At 41.8% G+C, this 20,980-nt stretch overlaps 1 protein-coding gene across 1 annotated transcript in view; it reads right to left on the minus strand.

Annotated features, from left to right (window-relative positions):
- Positions 1-20,980, minus strand: part of LOC124606383 — a 302,259-nt gene that overhangs the window by 170,880 nt on the left and 110,399 nt on the right. Inside the window, exon 3 of the mRNA XM_047138364.1 lies at positions 7,404-7,532. Coding sequence (XP_046994320.1) covers positions 7,404-7,532 — 129 coding nt within the window. The remainder of the gene's footprint in view (positions 1-7,403; positions 7,533-20,980) is intronic.

The following is a 20,980-nucleotide window of genomic DNA, read 5'->3' on the forward strand; positions in this document are numbered from 1 at the left end:
ATGCAGCAGTTCTGTATTTCCTATTCATTGACTTGTTATCTACTCCGACAGTACTTAAAAATTTTAGCATCTGTTCGATGAAAAACGCCACTTTGTACAGGATTATCAAAGCTTTGTAGAAGGCCAAACTGCTCTTCACTAGTGTGAGAAGTCACTGTGGGATCACTGGCAGTGAAGGTCGGTTAGCCAAAGAATCTGCTGTGACAGGGCATACTGTCTGGAGTGCAATCTCAGGTATGGATTTCAGATGTGTATTATACTCAGCATGATAGAAGACTAGCAACAGGAGGAGAGAACAAAACATAAAGGAAAAAACTACACAATACTTTACCCGTCAGTTTCCTATTCACTGACACGTTCAGTATCGATGCACCTCACTCCTCTAATAACCGAGCTCAATTTTAATCAAAGATGTGTTTGTAAATATCCTTATAAGCTGTGCATCTTACAGAGAAGAAGAGGACGCAAACCATCTTTCCTTTCGGTGCCCCTAGGGCAGGGAAGTACTGCAATCCTTTTACATGAAGTTGAGAAGCTTGATCACCTTTTACCAACCTGTGTGATTGCACTGTTAAGAACACAGGATTTCAGTCTTTTAAACGTGAAGTACACGTTCACTGTTATGGCATGATCCGAACCTAACACATCTGCATATTACCGACAACGGACTATACAAAAGTGTTTCATAACATTTTTAATATACCATATATGTTTTTCTGTAACTATGCATGTAATTTCTAATTAATTTGTGTGTGTGTGTGTGTGTGTGTGTGTGTGTGTGTGTGTGTGTGTGTGTGCGTGTACGAATAAACAAAATTTTGTAATAGTAACAGCCTACTAGAGTCTTTGTATTTTATGCAACAAAAGCGTACTCTACGGTGTAAGCTAAAGGTTAATCTCTCTCTCTCTCTCTCTCTCTCTCTCTCTCTCTCTCTCTTTTAAGAGGTATTTCGGGAAAGAATGTGAAGAGACTGTAGGTTTGAGACAGGACGGAAGTGCTGTTGTAAGCGTGACAGGTTTCTGGGAGTGGAAATGAGGGACAATGACTAGGCAGTTTGTGCCTGGTCTGCAGGAAATGAAAGAACTACACAGATGTATAAGAATTTCATAGGTGTGAGGGTCGGTATGCAATTTCACATAACAAGGCGATATCTCAAGGCTCCAATGTTACGATGTGTCGCCGCCATCATCATGACGAAAGAGAACGCTACTCTCAACTACCAAAGGTGCCTTTGTATGCATTTTTAAATAAATTGCTCATGAGCACTTGTTAATTGGTGTCAGTCGCTCTTTTACGTTGTTGGCGGTGGCGGAGTATTCTGTCGTTTATTGAGACGTGGTATGCGGCAAGAGCTGTTGTGAAACTCTGGAAGAATTAAAAAAATAATGTTCCAAGCCGTGATTAGCAGCAAAGCAAAGTAATGTTGATAGGCAGTCAAAATACGAGTTAATCTCCTATTGGTACGTAATAACGTCACTGAAACCTTTCAAATACTCTGGGAGTGTACGTTCACAGAGACTGCGATGCGACGATATTTCTGACTATAGTATTAAATGAGGAATCCACAGACAATCTTCATTCCCTACGTATTGCTCGCGTAGGGACGTTTACAGACAGGATTAGACTAACTATGGCAAGCACAGACGCATTCAAGAAATCATTCTTCTCGAACTCCATTCGCGTTTGGAACAGGAAGAAACTCCAATATATTCATATTAAGTACCCTCTGCCATGCACTTCACAATAGGTTTCAGACTTTGTATGTAGCTGGGACCACAAGTGCCTGTTGGCCGGTGGGGCGATTCTGGAAACACTTTCATTTTTTGTACCATACCAAACATTCATTTGACGTATCGTGTAGTACTCAAATAATTAGCAAAATCAGATGAGTCCATAATCTGAAAAGAAATTGAAGGAAATGCTGTACAGTGTTGCGCGGAATTAGTTGCTCGGCACCAGAGTGTAAAGGGTAATGGAAATGACAAGTGTTGAGCGTGCACTCTAAGAAAGTGTTTGTCTCCACATAAATATCACATTACAGTAAGGCTATTAGGGCACTTTCACAAACATGCTGCCAATCGTTTTCCTTACGTAACACCAGGCAATAAAACACAGTAGACACAGTGCGGAGACACAGCAGTCTTTCATCATGCGGTGTAAAGTAAGACATTAGCAAGGTCTACGAAATTATAGGAAACTCTGCGAAATACAAATAACCTTACAGATTTTTTTTATTCCTCATAAAGTCAGGATCAGATAAAGACATAGAGAATCATGTGATACCAGTTTGTACAAGAACGCTGGGATTTTTTGCCATAAAGTGTAATGATTGTCAGGGCACATATACAGGTCAAACAGGTAGAGGTTTTACTGCACGGTGTAAGGAAAGCTCAATGTCTACAAACCAAGGTCGGCTTGTACATCTGAGGGAAACGGAACTTTTAGTAACGAGTGTGGAAAACAACCTTGACATTTTATGCATTGTGAATAAAGGGACAGCGCTAGATATTTTGAAGAAATGTACATTTTTAGGGCTATCAAGGAGTCACGTTCACAGATACTGAACAGCCAGATGGACTTCAGACATCGGGATCTGTTATTGAATCTCGACTAATGTTGTGTACATAGTTCCGTGTAGTCAGCATGTACACAACTTTCCCACTAGAGCGCGCCCCGCTAAGCACAACAGCGCAGGCGCAGCGCTCGTCCGTCTCCGCACTACGAGATGGCGCCGCCTGAGAGACGGACCAAATTCTGCTTCCGCCGATCCGCGTATTAATATGTAACGCAGCCAATGAGATTGCTGCTAACGTAGAACATTTTCTCCTCGCGGATCACACTCGCGCAGTGATACCTGAACGCGCGAGGTATTATAACGAGTGTACAGACCTCCGATTAGTCAGTCTGCACCAGTCTATAGTCAAGTTTCAGTCTGCGCCTAATAAAATTATCATATTCCTGTACATAGCCATGAAGAGAAATGTATAGACACTTTGTCAACTATCAGAGATATGTGAGAATAAGATTAACGTACCAAGACCAAAGGAACTTCAGATTGTCAATTGTAAACAGCATCCAGAATCAAGTTACGTAATATCTATGTTTTTTATTATTTTAATAAATATGTGTGAAAATTAATCAAGTTCTGTCTAAAGTTGGACACCGTCAATCTGCTACTCTAAGCGTGCAAGTGGCATTTCCATCGTCTGACCTAACGGCAGAAGATAAACACGCCATGATAAGACCATGAGACATATTGCTGACATCCGCCTAATTCGTTAGAGCGACAAGTCAAATGATCTGATGGTGTGTGTACCGAAGTTCTTACAGTACGCACAGCACAACTACTTATACTCTCCTCACTACTGACAGGGTCCACGTGTGTTTCCATTCATCCTGGATAAATAATTGTTCCTGTCGCCTAGATGCAGTTCTCCTATGCTCCTTCTCTACAAGGTGCGTCTGAAAAGTTCGGTGAATGGTCTCGGAAAATAAAGAAAATAGGAGATACAAAAAAACATTTTTACTGTTCACTAAAATAATCACGATTAATTGCAATACACTTCTGACGTTGGTTGTAAAGCTGTTAGAAACTGTCAGCAAACGCTTCTTGTGGAATCGCTCGAAGCACCGTAGTCACGCGTTGTTGGATGTTCGCATCATTAGAGGCTATGAGACGTGGCGATACCAGTACGTTCTGGAGACCAAGAGACAGTCAATGGTATGGTGTTCGTTTTCCCCGCCTCCCAAAAAAAAGTCGACTGACAAAATCCAAGATTAAGACGATGTCAATCGCCTTTTTCGGCTGCGAGGGGTCGATCCAATTTTTACTCGAGGGAGGCGTGGAGGACGATGAACATCATGCCACTGACTGTTGCTTGGTCTCCGTATCGTACTGGTAAAACCCTGACTCATTTCCTGTAATGATGTGGCTATTCAACAACGTGTGACCGCGGCGCATCGAGATATTCCGTAAGAAGCGTTTACTGATAGTTTCCGAGAGCTTTACATCAGGCGTCGCAAGTGTGTTATGGCTAATGGTGATTATTCTGAAGCCCAGTGAAGGTGTTTTGTTAGTAACTCTTGTTTCATTTATTTTCCGACACCATTCACTGAACTTCACAGACGCACCTTGTATTCCCAACCATCTCCACCCCCACCCCGCCAATGGAGGTTCGGTCGGTTTTGAAAGATTATTTTGTGTACAGAAAACTTATGTTAAAGTGACACGTTCCACATAATTACGAAATGTCGTATTCATGATCTATGGAACAAGGATTAATGTATTTATATATGTATGAGGGTTTTAGTCTATGAATGTGTCTTTGTCAGCTCTGGTCTGCTTTTACTGACATCCATCATATTGTCCATCTTAATTTGGACTGTTTTAAAAAATGATAGATTTTTTACGTGAACTCGGTCTAGCATTACTTAGCATCGTTTTATATGTATATATTTCTTATATTTTTATATAAATTTTTTAAATTGTTATTTCTTTAATATACTTTCCCATCAAGGGCTAAGTCTTCAGTTGGATTCTGTTATCTTGTTGTGGATGTAACCAGGTAGTTCAATTTCCTTAACTGTATGTAATTTTAAGTGTACCTTATTTCTGACAAGTGTAATTGTTAATAATTTCTGTCTTCATTTCGTTACTGACATTTCCAAGGTTCGGTCAGCGTGTCCTTTAATTAGGTTTCTACCGCTACATGTCGCAATTTTCAACCCGCGATGGGTTGGCGCGTGCTCGACTTCACAGTGTTCAGTGTGTGGCCAGCGCTGTAAAGTGCAGTTCTATTTGACGCCTGTCAAGAATTGCGTGTCTTTTAATTTTTTGTTGCCTCCCGCGGATTTTCACGATGATGGGATTCTTCTGCTTTATATTCTACCGACACCGCGACTGACTGGAACCGATGTTGTCTGGCAGGTGAATGTGTAGTACGATCAGCATTGATTACACCACTCTTTTCAACTCCTGAAGCTGGGTTCCTATCAGTATATGCTGTCGCAATGATGGCAGCAGAAGTTGAATAGTGACAAAGAAATCATCCATTGCCCCTATTTTCTAGATCCACTGGAGCTCTGTTCTTTCCATGTGAGGTCACCAATCGCGTTGGTTGGATGCAATCTCTGATCTACAATAATTCCGAACCGGGACAAAAACTTGATAGTGGTGCCGCCTCTCCCACTCGAGGGTTTCTTTTTAAATCGATTTTTCACAGATATGTTCATTTTGTGGCGCACGTCTTCCTGAAGAGGTTGATGTATGAAGCATATGTACGAGGAAATGTAAGGCATGTTATGTGGTCATAGGTGTGCCAAGTGCAGTGCCACTCCTCTTCACACAACATTCTTCTATCGCACGTCACCGTATTTCGCTCTGTGGAATTCGAGCATGTATTTTTATTTAAAAGGAATGCCATGAAGCCTACAATCAGAACAGTGAAAATTAGGATGCGCCCGCATCTCGTGGTCGTGCGGTAGCGTTCTCGCTTCCCACGCCCGGGTTCGATTCCCGGCGGGGTCAGGGATTTTCTCTGCCTCGTGATGGCTGGGTGTTGTGTGATGTCCTTAGCTTAGTTAGGTTTAAGTAGTTCTAAGTTCTAGGGGACTGATGACCATAGATGTTAAGTCCCATAGTGCTCAGAGCCATTTGAACCATTTTTTGAATTAGGATGTCCTGTGGTGCCTCTACTGCTTTCAGATGGCCAGTTTGACATCCTACCTACCTTTAAAAAACTCACAATTAATACTGGATGGGATCATTTGCGACTGAGAGAATAAGAACTTTTAAGTAAATTTGTTCTTTTTGTTGCTTATTAGTTGATAACTTTCTCTTTTGCTTGATATAAAATTAAATATAGGAAACATAAAACCAGTAGGCAAGAGACAAGTAAGAGAGTACTCACTTGTTCAGTCCTTAGATCCCAACATTTTTTCTCTCTAATCTTGTTAGAGCTTTACACCTTCGTGCTTTCTTTTCTGCAAAAGACTCTATGAGCTCATCAAAGTTCGTCAAACATTTTGGTACATTAAAGAAAGGACATTGTCTAATACTGAAAACATGTTAATACAATGTTAAAAGAATCTTCCGTCAGTTCTTGGTAGAACAACATCATAATAAATGAAAAGCACCAGTTTGCTTTTGTTCTACAATATTACTTTTATTGTTAACCGGTTTTCGGCTTACAAGGACATCTTCAGACATTTACTGAGTATTTAATACAAATAGTTCCTGGTGTGGTTTCCATTTGATTACGTCTATTTTGTCACTATCTGCTAGAAAAACGAAATAGGTCTTACCAATATTGCAGCAATTGTAACACATGCTAAGTAGGCGAGACTGTTTTGCCCCAAATGGTCGTTTTTATCTACCTCATTTGCATAAAAATAACGACAGAATACAATTGACGAAATACCAGTATCAAATGCCTATATCGCCTACTACAAGCAAAACTCCGTTCCCTTTTCTTTCTCGTTCTAACAAACAATCCTGTCAATAGTAATTCTGTGACTATTTCTGTCACTGTCAAAACTTGACCGGAAAAAAACTTCGCTAACCCTGCCAGAAACACCGGTTGACTCATCTCGCGTTTATTCTCCGGTTAGGTGCTATTAGGTTTTCGTATAACGAGTCTTTCGTGCTATTCCGAGAATAGGAGCTGATCATTCGCAAACCCAAACAGCCACATAAACAAACAGCGATTGGCATTCACCATTCGGGTTTGTTCGGCTCAGCTTGTGTAGCCCGGGCTCCGTTTGTGTGCGGAAAAGTTTTTTATTTCTTGGCGCGACGGGGATTGTACTTACTGGCAGAGACATCACGTACACAATGCACGCATTCAAAAATCAACTTATGATTCGTTTATAAATCAACTTAGAATGTATTCAAAAACCATCAGGGATGCATTTCAAAATCATATGAATAATCGATAGACCAACGTGCGTTGGACGCTGGGTGCTTTGTGAAACAAGGTTTTTCCCTTCAAGAATATGAATTTGGCGTCCCTTCCACCCCCCCCCCCCCCCTTTCCACTAGATACGGGCCTGGTTGGATGGAACAATACTGAAGCATTTGCACTGAGACATTATCAAGGACAAAAATGTTCCCCTAACCTCGACTACAGTAATGGGAAATTTTAAACCTGTTATATATGCAGTTCATTGTGACTGGTCGTGCGATAGATTGGCCCAAATATATGATTTTAAAGACAAATAGACAATTTATGACAAATAGCAACCAATAGAAAAGTCCAGCTATTTGTCTCAAGTAACTACAGGAATTCTGATCAGCCATAAATATAATCTAAAAGCAGTCCTTGTTTCGGACAACATTCTCTGCAGCAAGACATCGGTTACAGATAAGCAAGCGAAGAACCTTGAAGCCAAACGAGAGAGTTACCGAGCTGCACGTCGGGTTCTGTTAGCTGCCAGTTGAGGGCGCTGACGACCCAGGCAGCTGCTGCCATCTTCTGTCTGCCGGAAGAAATCTCTACAGAGCAGTTCTCGCCTTCGTGTATGTCGAAGATTCCTGAAATACAAAACGTTATTTTAATTTTTTTTTGTAAGGCCAAGAGTTCACTGTAGTCTGACAAATAAGCAGGAAAGACCTCTGTCATTACTGAAATCTACAGAAGCGAAAAAAATGTGACGCTTGCAAGAATGTAATTGGTCCATGCACTCCGGAGCATATCGAAGTCATCATGAGCTCTTGCCTGGACTGCCATTAGATGCCCCCAACCCTTTTTCTGGAGTCTGCATTTTACCCAGATTTAGCAAATTTTGTAATTCTGAAAGTAGATCTGATAAAAACAAAGCACAGCAAAAAACACTGTCCATTGAGATTTGATAAACTTCTAACAAAATGATTATTACCGAAACTTAACGACCTTCGTTGCTTTGAATTGTACTGGAATAATAACATACCACCTAATGAATTAGTAAGGCCTTCTTCCAATGATTTTACAACACCAGAGGTTTGGGTAATGCAGCCGATGACCATTGGCAGAGCATTAGTTTGTTTGCAAGAGGGTTCAACATAGATGAAAAGAGTGCTGATTCGTATATGCACCTCCGCAGTCAACGTAGGTGCGCATAAAGGCACCCCAGGAGGGAGGCAACGATGGTGAATAATTTGTGTAGTCTGCAGTTTACTGAACTGTTCGCAGAAGAAGGAACTGTAATGCAGAGAAAACTAGAAACGGTATTCTTTCATTTCTTAATCCATTATTACGCACTTTGACAATGGCCATCATCAGAATCAGTATATAAATCTTTAATACAAATGTATGGAGGCACTTAGGGCTAGCATACAGCAAACAGAACGTATGTCATATATTACAGATAAGTCTCATGTAGCAAAATGGAGCCATACTATACGTGAAGACTGAAAAATCTATAATTTTACTAAAGAACACCTATTCTGATTCAGTTGAAAACCAGAGCATTACGTAGTTGATTGGTTGACTCACAGCGAACACTAGCAGACTGACAGAATTCAGATTGAAACTTCCTGGTAGATTAAAACTGTACGCCGAACCCGAGACTCAGACTCGGGACCTTTACCTTTTGCAGGCAAGTGCTCTACCAAATGAGCCGCCCCCAAGCACAACTCATGACCCATTCTTACAGCTGTACATCCGCAAGTACCTCATCTCCTGCGTTACAAACTTTACAGAAGCCCTCTTGCGAACTTCGCAAGACTAGCACTCCTGGAAGAAAGGATATTGCAGAGACATAGCTTAGTCTCAGCCTGGGGGATTGTTTCCAGAATGAATTTTCACTCTGTAGCAGAATATACGCTGATGCAAAACTTCCTGGCAGATTATCTTAGCAATATCCTTTCTTCCAGGAGTGCTAGTCTTCCAAGGTTCGCAAGAGAGCTTCTTTGAAGTTAGGAGGGTAGGAGATGAGTTACTGGCAGATGTATAGCTTTGAGGATGGGTCGTGAATCATGCTTGGGTAGCTCAGTCGGTAGAGTACCTGCCTGTGAAGGGCAAAGGTCCCAAGTTCGAGTCTCGATCTGGCACACAGTTTTAATCTACCAGAAAGTTTCATATCAGCGCACTCTCTGCTGCAGAGTGAAAATTCATTCTGGAGAATTGAGATTGCGAGTACAAAGGGGTACAACAGCGTAGTCAGATAGTGGTGCCATGCTACATGCATTCTGATAACCAGTGCCATCCAAGCAGAACAAGAGCAATTCCGTTAACTACAACTATAAAATAAGGCCTCAACGACATTGGATAATCTGTATAGGCAAAATGAAACTAGTACAATGGATGAGAAGTTAATTATTTTATCATATGGTATATAGTTGGCCAACATCTAAAACATTTATATCAAGAGAAACAAGGAAACTTCTTTGTTTCTACATGGCATATGTATAGTGAATAACTACAGAAATGTCAGTAGTCAGATTGTGATAATGATTATCAGGGGAGAGGAACAATAAATGTAATAGAGGGTATATTAAGAAAACATAGGTACATTATATGCAACAATACCTTAAAACTAATAATGCCATTTAAAGTACAAGTGAATAACAGCATTAAAACATTAACAAAATTTATTTAAACGTAAATAAAATAACAGAAAAGTTAGAGGTAACCATATAATCATCGGTTACATGGAAAGAAAGTCTTCAGTTTTTTAACCCTTTCGTTCAAAACAATGTGTACCTAATACACTTTCTATACGAGGGCTATCCACAAAGTACATAACGTTTTGGGATTAAAAATAAATAAAGTATTGGAAATTTTTTTTATTATATACAGATAAAAGCCACACTTAAATACTACTTTTCTACATAGTTGCCATTTAAATTAAGGCACTTATCGTAGCGATGGACGAGCTTGGAAATTCCTTCGTCGTAAAATTCGGCCGCCTGCGCCTTCAACCACGTGGTTATCTCTTCTTTTGGGACAGAAAAGGTGTGATTTTTGTGGATTTCCTGGAAAGAGGCACTACAATAGACTCTCAAAGGTATTGCCAAACTCTGCACAGCCTCAGAAGAGCAATACAAAACAAGCGCAGGGGAAAGTTGGGCTCAAAGATCTTGCTGATTCACGACAACGCCCGGGCCCACACGGCAAATGCCACTCGTGAAGTTCTCGAATCTTTTAAGTGGGAGTTGTTTCCTCATCCGCCGTACAGTCCCGACCTGGCACCGAGCGACTTCCACTTATTCCCACCAATGAAGAAGTGGTTGGCTATGCAGCGTTTTGATGACGACGCAGAGCTTCAAGAAGAGGTAACCACGTGGTTGAAGGCGCAGGCGGCCGGATTTTACGACGTAGGAATTTCCAAGCTCGTCCATAGCTACGATAAGTGCCTTAATTTAAATGGCAACTATGTAGCAAAGTATTATTTAAGTGTGGCTTTCATCTGTATATAATAATAAAAAATTTCCAATACTTTATTTATTTTTAATTCCAAAACGTAATGTACTTTGTGGATAGCCCTCGTATATGCCAACTGACAACTACGATAACATGAGTCCATTGCTTACATATTTTAATTTTATTTTTGTTTTTATTTATAATGGAAAAGCCAAGGGAGAGTGGTGAGGGTAACTGAGAGGGAGAAGGGGGGGGGGGGGGGGAGAGTGTTCAAATTTTGGATAAACTGCATTAAAAGTAATAGACATTGCCGAGAAAAGGTAGCTCGACTACAAAGGATGAAGGGGGGTGGGGGGCTGATGGAGGAAGGGTGTTGTGGAGGAAGGAGGGGGGCCAATGCAGCAAACTGCAGGCTACACATATTACCCTCCATAATATTTTAATGATTTTAATCACCTACAGAACGGTTATCCTTGCGTTCTTGGATTCTGTTAATTTTACCAACTGAAACTTAGGAGTAGCAAACATACTGGCTCAAGGGGCGTGTAAATAACATTTCTGGCAATCTATTTTGCGTGCTTCCTCTGCCTTCACCTCTCTTTCCAGACCTCAGTTGAGACAAATTGAGATAAATAAGCAAAAGCAGGATGAATTTCGGTGAAATACCGGTACATGGGCGTCCATTGAAGTTTTTCAAGAGGGGGGGGGGGGGGAGAGGAGGAGGAGGAGGAGGAGGCAGGCTCTAAAATTGCCATTTCTGACATAAATGTGCTGGTAAATTTTCAGACATGTCATTCCATAAGAATGAAATTTTGTAGATGATACAAAAAACTTATTGTATCCCAGAGAATTGTTTGTTATCAGCTCAGTGTATGAGTGGAAACGATTTACGCCATATTCCACCCTGCCACATCCTCGTTGCGAACATCTATGCTCAAATAGCAGATTTGCTTCAACGCCCGCTTGCCCATCTTTGAGATCCAACCATACAATAGCAAGGTGGTAGCAGCAACTCCATCGTTAAACAAGATCGAGCTGTGTGCGCGGCAACTGTGTGAGCCATGCGCAGGATTGTCACATAAATCATTTCAGCGATAAACCTCTCTGTTCGCAAGTAATCGTTTCCTTACGGGGACGTTTAGAAGAAATGACACGGTGTCGAAAGCGAGCGATTAACATCGCGTGCTGAGGGAAAGGCTTCCTATTACAGGAACGTGATGACAGGACGTACTTCTGCTGGTTAATTCTTAAACCACGTATCTCTGCTGTTTTCTTTCGGTAGTTTTTATCGCCACTCTGCGCCTGCGCACGTGGTGGGGGCCTATCTCGCCACCCGTTTAGTTCGGCTCTGAAAGAACTGTAGCTTCTTTAACCCACCTGCATCACGTGTTCTCTGCCGGGAACTGAACCTTTGACAATGACTGTCTTGCATTGCTTATCATCTTCCAATTTTTGTCCATGAAGCCATAGTTTCCAATGCAAGAAGAGGCAATATACGAGGACCATTCAGTAAGTAATACAACATTTTTTGTCTGAAAACAGGTTGGTTTTGTTGAGGATTCCAATACAGCATATTATACCACACTCTTTTGGCTGCAAAAGACTATTTTTCAACATAATTTCCGTTCAAAGCCACCTTGCTGGGAGGGCCTATGTGCCCGCGTGGCACCACTTTACTAGTCGACGTGAGAGCCAACGTCTTGCTGCATCAACAACCTCCCGATGATCCACGTGCCGCTTCTCACCTAGTGCATCCTTCATTGCGCCAAACAAATTGAAGGTGCGAGATCCGGGCCTTCGGCTGGATGAGGAAGAACAGTGCAGTGAAATTCTGTGAGCTTCTCTTAGGTGCGCAGAGTAGTGTGAGGTCTTGTTTTGTAACGGAGAATTGGAAGTTCTTGGCATTTTTGTGGTGACGAACACGCTGAACCCGTTTGTTCAATTTCCCGAGGATAGCACGGGGGAGATGGTTTGGGTCTGCGACATCTTGTTGTGATGACGACAGATGCCTCGCCCAACGACCCTCCATGATTTTGTTCACTGCTAGGTATCCGTAGACATTCCGCAAGCCTCTAAGAATATCTGTGGTTCTCTGGTTTTCCGCCGAAAGATACTCAGTGTCATTCTTCTGCTTGAAACGCACCTCTGTTACAGATGCCATCTTGAAGGTTACATATAGTGCTGCAACCTGTCGGCACTCCATGAAACCATAGGGACTGAAGCGGGGACATTCCACTACATCCCACAAAAAATTCTGCATTCTTTCAACGGAAACTGGCCGAGAAAAAAATGTGTTGCATTATTTGTTGAAGGCCTAGGCGTGAGGTCGGAACTGTAGGATGGATAGTCGATAAGGTTCCCCCACAATGGCTGTATCTTATCTTTGATAGTGTTCGGTTCTGGATTCTTTAGGGGGTGAAGAGGGAGAAGTTAGTCTTTTACTGCCTCCCTACCTTCCCCACCCTTTTCCCCCATTACATTTAAAGTGACATAGTTGCCTGGGATTTTAATTACAATACGAGGAAGGGTACAGGAGGTACTTCGCAACATTTCAAGAAATGAGAAAAGATCATACGGCAACCTAATTAAAAGGGTGGTAAACGGCTTTAGAAAAACATGCAGAGGCCAAATGGGTGAATACATGTAAAAAACATAGTGTGTGGATGTGTCTGGAAGCGGCTTATGTCCAACAGTGGATGTTATATGGCTGACCATCAATTATAAATTATAGTATCTTCTATTAGGTGATCAAATGGAAGAAATGTGAGTACGTAATTCAGAGTGCTGAAAATAGCTCGTCGGATCGTTTTAAATACGTATTTGTATCATTGCGTAGTGCCCTCAGCCCGGAAAAAAGGGAAGAGAAGATCACTGAACGACAAAATCAAGTTTTTGCTTGTTCGTGCAATTCAGTGATGCAAATGTGTTTATATGGTCAGTGTACTTTTACTGGAACACCTTCGAAATGAAGTGCAAAGTAGACAACCGTATAGAACCGGCTGTGAAATTTCAATGTAATCCACTGAGTGACCTGTGGCTGAGGGCCTAAGGTCTCGAATCGCGCTGTGATAGAGAATAAAACTGATTGGCACAGACAACTGTTTTAATTTGAGTGGGTAGGCAGAAGAAAGTGCCAATCTGCAATTTAGCAAATATTAAGCTGTTCATGTTATAAGTTGCTGCCTTTTATTGTTACCACGTACAAGCTTCATGAACATCTGTACTTTTGTGAAGTGAAACTACAATCAGAGACGAAGTTATGATAAAAAAAAGCAGGGTCGCCACCAGCCCTAGTCCTTCCTACGTATCAAGAATGACTGAACAGGAACATCAGCTGAATAATTAATCCAATCAGCAACGTTAATTTCATTTAAATTAATTGGGAAAATTGATGAACGTAACTGATATGCCAGTGGCTTGAAATATTACTCATTTCTCTTTAGCTGAACATATAGGTCTCATGAATTTATCTGGTTACAGACCTTCCCAGGAAACATATAAGAGGAGCATAAAATCGCAATTTTTAAAAATGGGAAAGACACTTAAACAATTGTAAATAAGCCAATAGGACAGAAGAGATTAATTTTCATGAATCAGGTTTATTCATTGAAAGAACAAGTTAAAATTAGGGCATATTCAGGTAACATTCTAACCTGGCGCCTGAACACTATAGCATTAAGATGACTTCAGGCTGTATCTTGGAGGGAGGGGACAAAGTGTGGGAGCCGGCCGGAGTGGCCGTGCGGTTCTAGGCGCTACAGTCTGGAGCCGAGCGACCGCTACGGTCGCAGGTTCGAGTCCTGCCTCGGGCATGGATGTGTGTGATGTCCTTAGGTTAGTTATGTTTCATTACTTCCAAGTTCTAGCCGACTAATGACCTGAGAAGTTAAGTCGCATAGTGCTCAGAGCCATTTGCACCATTTGAACAAAGTGTGGGAGACATTCATTCAGTTACACGATAAAATAGATCAAGACACAACTTACCACCATTAAATGCATGCATGAACCCGCAAAGAGGTTTAACCCGTTTAGAATAGGTTACAAAAATAATGTCAAAGCATAATGAATCGCGCCCGACAACCGAGAGCCGACCTCTCCACGTGGCAAGTTACCATACACATTTACACGAATTAAAACGCTTCCAAGAAAATAGAAACACCAAGAATATTGGAGAGTTGACTAAAACCACAAGAAGATTAAATGATCGTGAACCACACAGGAGGGAACTAAGACTTTGTGTTCTGCCTGACGGCAGGTCTTGTCATGGGGGAAGCCTCGTCAGAGAGGTCCACCGCATGAACGTCTACTGAAGTGATTCCAGTGGTGGTTTCCCGTTGCCTTCCACTGATGATGATGAAATGATAATGAGGACAACACAACACCCAGTTCCTGAGCGGAGAAAATCTCCGACTCAGCCGGGAATCGAACCCAGGTCCCTTGGCGTGACAGACCGCCGCGCTAACAACTTTTTTTTGTATTTTGTTCGGTATTGTTCGTTGCGTTTGGTCTGGGCGGAAGTCACAAGACATCCGTTCAAGTTGATCGTTGATTCCTTTACTCAGTTTTTTATTACAGAGGGCGAGCAGCCCTCTGGCCGAACACGCCGAACTACCGTGGCGGCTAAACCACTCAGTTATCTGGGCGGACTGAGGGAACTAACCTTACAGAAATGAATATCGAGAAAGGTTTTACGGTACACGTGGTTCTCCACTGAACATGGCAGCTCTCACAGATTCACATAAAACATTGCTCGATCCTCCCGGGATAGTTAAAAAAGGATGTAAGGCAGTCAAAATTTTGTGGGGGGGGGGGGGGGATGGGTGGGAGGTGGGTGGCTGCGACTGCGTGGGTGTCTATCTTATATGGAAAATTACTTACCGTATGGGTACACAAGTTTGTAGGAATGATGTTCAGACCGTGCGCTGCAGGATTTGCGTTGTTTGTAGTGTTAGTCTCATGACTTGTAGCTAGGCATGGATGCTGGTACTGCGACGTAGTTGGATCACAGTTGCAGACAGTCAACATGGGTCTGGACAAGGTGAGCGGAACTTTACTCTTAAAACCGTTCTATCAAGACAACAACAATACTGCTGCTGCTCTTCGGGAGTATCGACACTTTAAAGGAGTAGGGAGAAGCCCTACTCCGTACAGGCGTTGAAGAACGTGATTCGCAAGTTTGAACTAACTGGCGATATGGAAGTCCCTCCTGGGAGAGGCCGATGGCCAATGGCGCCACAAAATGTTGAAGAAGGTTGTGTTTCCATGAATGAGATTGCTGGACGAAATGTGTGATCTTCAAGAAATGCACGACCTGTAACACGACAGCTGAACATTCCACTCTCCACTATTCGAAAAGTGCTGCTAACAACTGTGAAACGATACGTCTAGTGCTCTTCGAGACTGTCGTAGATGCTGATGATCGTCATATTGAGCAACGTTTGTAAGCTGGGACGTAAACATAGTATACAATTAACAAACTTTAATGAGTAAATATCTGAATTAAAATATATTTCTTCCGGTGGTTTGTACGTCATTTCTCTTCCGCATGTCCTTACAAATGTTTCACTAAGTTTCACTGTCCTACGCCCGCTGGTTTGTCATGGGGGCCCCTATCAAGCAGAGAAAGTGGGATTGTTACCACACTACAAGTAACATGGTTCATCGGACCAGATCTGAAATACAAACGTATTATAGTCCTAAGGGAAGTAGTTTCATTCAAAATAAATCATCATTAAATAGTATTTGGAGACAATTTCTTTTACTTTCAAGTAGATTTTGATTGCAAGTGCAGATTAGGGTTTAGATTAAGACCATTATCTTTTTGTTTTTCTCGTAGTTCTGCGTTTTTGTATTGTTTATATATATAAATTATTTTTTTGGTTTTAGCACTCTTACTAAACTGTTTTCAGAACCATGGTTTTTTAATGATTCCAGACTATAAATATTATTACTGGTCATATAACCACACCACCGATGACAGGGATACGAGTGTACACAAAGAGCTTTGTTTGAGTGGCTATCTGTAGCTGAGAAATTTTTGGAATAAATCACTTTCGTGCCAATACCTGTAAAGTTTTATTTATTCTATACCGATTTCGGTACTGGCTGTCATCTTCACAGGAGATAATAATGTACATCACTTGGTCAAAATTGCCAAGATATGGTAGCATAAAGTATAAAATGTGAGGCCCCGCGGGGTAGCTGTGCGGTCTATGGCACCTTGCCACAGTTCGCATGGCTCCACCCGTCGGAGGTTCGAGTGCTCCCTTGGGCATGGGTGAGTGTGTTGTCGTTAGTGTAAGTTAGTTTAAGTTAAATTAAAAAGTGTGTAAGCCTAGGGACCGATGACCTCAGCAGTTTGGTCCCATAAAATAAAATAAAATAAAATAAAATGTGACTAATTATCGGTAGAATTGTTTCAATGAATTTCCATTGTTGTAGATTTACACAATCAAGGTGTGGTAATATGCACACTTAATTTTAGCATAAAATAACTAATACAGGTTCAGTCAGAACAAGAACCAAACAAGGAAACACTACTCCATCGATATATAGTAAACAGATCATAATACAATTCAAAGATAAAATTACAATACTGAAAGAAGCAGACATTACAGGCAATGTAATGTAAAAGTGTAATGTGAAACATAGCATACATAACATCCCACGCCAGTTTGGGAAACCACATGTTGGCCAGACAGTACACAAACGTTGTATTGAACACCATCGACATACATACCAGGACCAACGTGGGAAGTCGGCTGCAGCGGAGCATTGTGTGAACACAGGGCATCGAATGTCTTATGACAAGACTGAAGTGTTATGTTCAGGATCATCATTTTGGAACTGCTTTGTTAAAGAGGCTACACATGTCTATACGGTAGGCGTCTTAACAGCAAGGATGTGGATTTCAAGTGAGCACTTCCTGGAATCCGCCACTACATTAACATGGGGTTAAGAAAAACTTCCGCTATTTGACTTGAGGATGAATTTAGCTTTTAATCACTGGAGCGTCCGGCGGCACCTTCATAGCTGCAAATGCCAGCCGCAACATGATAGACCACTCGGTTGGCAGTGGCAGTTTCCTGTCGTTCCGGTTCGAATGAGAGGCACACTACAGCTCTGCAGAAGGACTACAGGCGAGCTACTCCAGCCAAAGTTTCCGATCCCATCAAGAAACTACGATAACGGTGGATCATCGGAGCTACCATTCGACAGGCCACCATGATAATGGATGAGCTGCATGAACTTGGTTTCCACGGGGCAGTCGAGCTCCGCTATAATACCAACAAAGCGCACCGCCTGCTCTTCGGTCCGGCGTGACACAGACAGAACAGGAATACCTTCACACAAACTACATTAATTTACGTAAATTAATATAGTTTGTGTGGAGGTGTGTGTACTGATATAACTACTGGACATCAGAATGGAGGCAGACAGATGGACACTAACCGAAAAAAGCCGCCTATACTGCCGCAAGCCAGTACCCAGCATTATCCTAGCAGTAATTATGAAACTTTCTGAAACCATCTGAAGATGAACCTGAAAAGGTTCGAAAACCAGTCCATGGAATAAAACATAATTATTCAAAAAAGTGACTGGTTGCAGTTCTGTATAACGTATTTACATTCAATATACAGTCATGGTTCTAAAATATCCTTAATGGATAAGCATAATGCCTTACTTTCCTCCGAGAAGGCAACGTAGATTACGAGAACTGATGTGTGCAGATTGTTATGCTATGTAAACCTACGGATAATTAACATCGAGACGAATGCCGTTTCAGAATTGAAACAGAACACGAATCAGAACAGTGACGGTTGTCTTCATTAAAGAGAGAAGAAAATGCAAAGAAATGCTAGCAATTCGAAAATGTGAGGCGTTATTAGACCACTAATAACTGGTCAGGTTGGAAGTAGGACCAGAATGCCTTATTCCCCCATCGCTGTAATCCCGCAGAGGTTCTTAAGGCGCACGCCCGCTTTTAGCTGGCCGCCACTGTGGCTTCCTTCCAAACCGGATTGCAGCTTAAGCCTCTTTGCCCCTCTGAGTGTTTCCGTAGTGACTGCAAGGGAGCGCAGCTGCAAGTTCACTGCATGCCATGCTTCACATTTACAAGAAATCACGAGAGTAAGCCGAAATTCTCCAGGTTGTACAGATGGTATTGATAGCATGAAATTTTGTTTGTTGTGTTGTTGCATGATACACAATAGTTTGTGTCCACTTAATCTGCAAAACACTTTTACAAAATACTTTCATTTATATGGATTAACAACGATACCGTGTTCTTACAAATTCTGTGCATTGCCAATGGAAATTCACCTGGGGTTGATTTAATCAACATTTAATAAATTGTCGGATGAAATCAAATGTACCGTACTTCTGTTTAAAATCATCAACATTAAACAAGTCTCAAAATTCGATCACAGATGAAAACATCGAGAAAGAGCACCGCAGGAGAAAGAACGACAGGTGATTAAAGACATCTGAAATCGCGAAGCACTTAGGCGTATCAAAAGAATAGTACAGAATATTTTTCGTGAAGAATTAACTATAAAGTTGCTTCGCGTTATACTAACGCGTCGTTCGTTGAACTCTGCCCAAAAACGAATGTGAAAATCAACAATATTTGAACCATTTAAAAAAGAATCTAGCTAATTTACTGTATCGATTTATTACAATGTAATACGCAAGGGTACACCACTTCACGCCAAAAACTGAACATCAATAAAAGAAGTGAAGTTCCTTTTTTATCATTACAATAGCGCGCAAGTATTCTGGACAGGCTGTTAGAAAAAAAGTACATTGGAAAGAGAACACACTTGTGAAAAAAGATCTTTGGAAATAAGGTAACTGAGCATGAATTGTCGGAACTACCACGAGGTTCAACTGATCTGACTCATCCTAAGGTGCACTTAGTCCCGTATGTAAGGAAATTTGTCTTTTAAAAATTCTTGAAGTCCAATAAGAAGACTATTGCAGCCTCCTGAAGCTCTAGATTGGTCTTTTATAGACCATCTCGTAGCACACTTCGTACCGAAAACTACTCTGCCGAAAAATTTGGGCAAAATGCTTTGATCTAAAAGAAGACTACGTATAAAATATACATAATTATTGACCGGTTATTCCCTGCATTCCGAAAAGGTTTCATCTTGGTGTCAGAATTTTATAATGTTCAGTGCTTGTGTGTCGAATTCTGTTATCTTGTACCTTGAATTAATTTTGGCATTACCGTTCCTTCTCTTAAGAGTAAAATATGATCGTACTGTAGTCATCTACCGAAAATAAGATTAAAATTTTCACTCTGCAGCGGAGTGTGCGCTGATATGTAACTTCCTGGCAGATTAAAACGGGGTGCCTGACCGAGACTCGAACGCAGGACCTTTGTCTTTTTTTTGGCATTTTATTCGTTATGTTTCGTCGTAGCGGACGTCACATGGCATCCGTTGCAGTTCGTTATTGATTCTTTAACTCAGTTTTTTATTACAGACAGCAGAACACGCTGAGCTACCGTGCCGGCATCAAACTGAGCTACCCAAGCACGACTCACGCCCCGTCCTCACAGCTTTACTTCCGCCGGTACCTCGTCTCCTACCTTCCAAACGTCACAGAAGCTCTCCTGCGAAACTTGCAGAACTAGCACTCCTGGAAGAAAGGATATTGCGGAGACATGGCTTTGCTACAGCCTGGGACCTTTGAAAAGGTCCCGAGTTCGAGTCTCGGTCCGGCACACAGTATTAATCTGCGAGGAAGTTTCATATCAGCGCACACTCCGCTGCAGAGTGAAAATTTCATTCTGGAAACATCCCTCAGGCTGTGGAAAAGCCATGTCTCCGCCATATCCTTTCTTCCAGGAGTGCTAGTTCTGCAAGTTTCGCAGGAGAGCTTCTGTGAAGTTTAGAAGGTAGGAGATGAGGTACTGGCGGAAGTAAAGGTGTTAAGAGGGGGCGTGAGTCGTGCCTGGGTAGCTCAGTTGGTAGAGCACTTGCGCGCGGAAGGCAAAGGTTCCGAGTCTCGGTCCGGCAAATAGTTTTAATCTGCCACGAAGTTCCGAAAATAAGATTGTGTTGTCGGGATACCCTATATCACCTTACTTTTTCAAATCTCATCTGGTTTAATGGGTATTGGGTATTATTTTTTGTCACCATCCGATTAAAATCTTAATTCTCATGTTACGAATGGTGGTTGGAGGTTGCACGCCCCTTAGTTTCACTGAGTTGAAGAACTTCTGTTACGAGCGAACTCGACGAAGGATTATCATGATTTTGGTGCTGTCATCACAAATCAAAGTACTTACGGCTGCGGAATTAGTTTCTTTATACATATTAACCGCATGATGTAACACTTTTCTTCCAATGGTGAAAGGGCTGGCAGATTTCCTGACTGGTGAAGATTCTTTGGAATCTTAAAAGCTTGTCCAGCTTTTCTAGGACCTCACTGTTGACGTTCAGATGCCTCCCACGTAGCTGGATTCTTAAGTGAGGGAAGAGGAAGAAGTCTCTGTTCGCCAAGTAGTGTAAATATGGAGGCTGCGGCTTAATTCGCATCTCAAAGGAGCGCGGCTGTCACTGTGTGTTGTGAAGTATCCACTGACGCTTTGGTGGGCAGCGTACTAGACAACCTTCTGCTGCGTTTTTAC

The sequence above is a fragment of the Schistocerca americana genome, chromosome 3 (assembly GCF_021461395.2).
Source record: "Schistocerca americana isolate TAMUIC-IGC-003095 chromosome 3, iqSchAmer2.1, whole genome shotgun sequence".
In the NCBI taxonomy this organism is placed as follows: domain Eukaryota; kingdom Metazoa; phylum Arthropoda; class Insecta; order Orthoptera; family Acrididae; genus Schistocerca; species Schistocerca americana.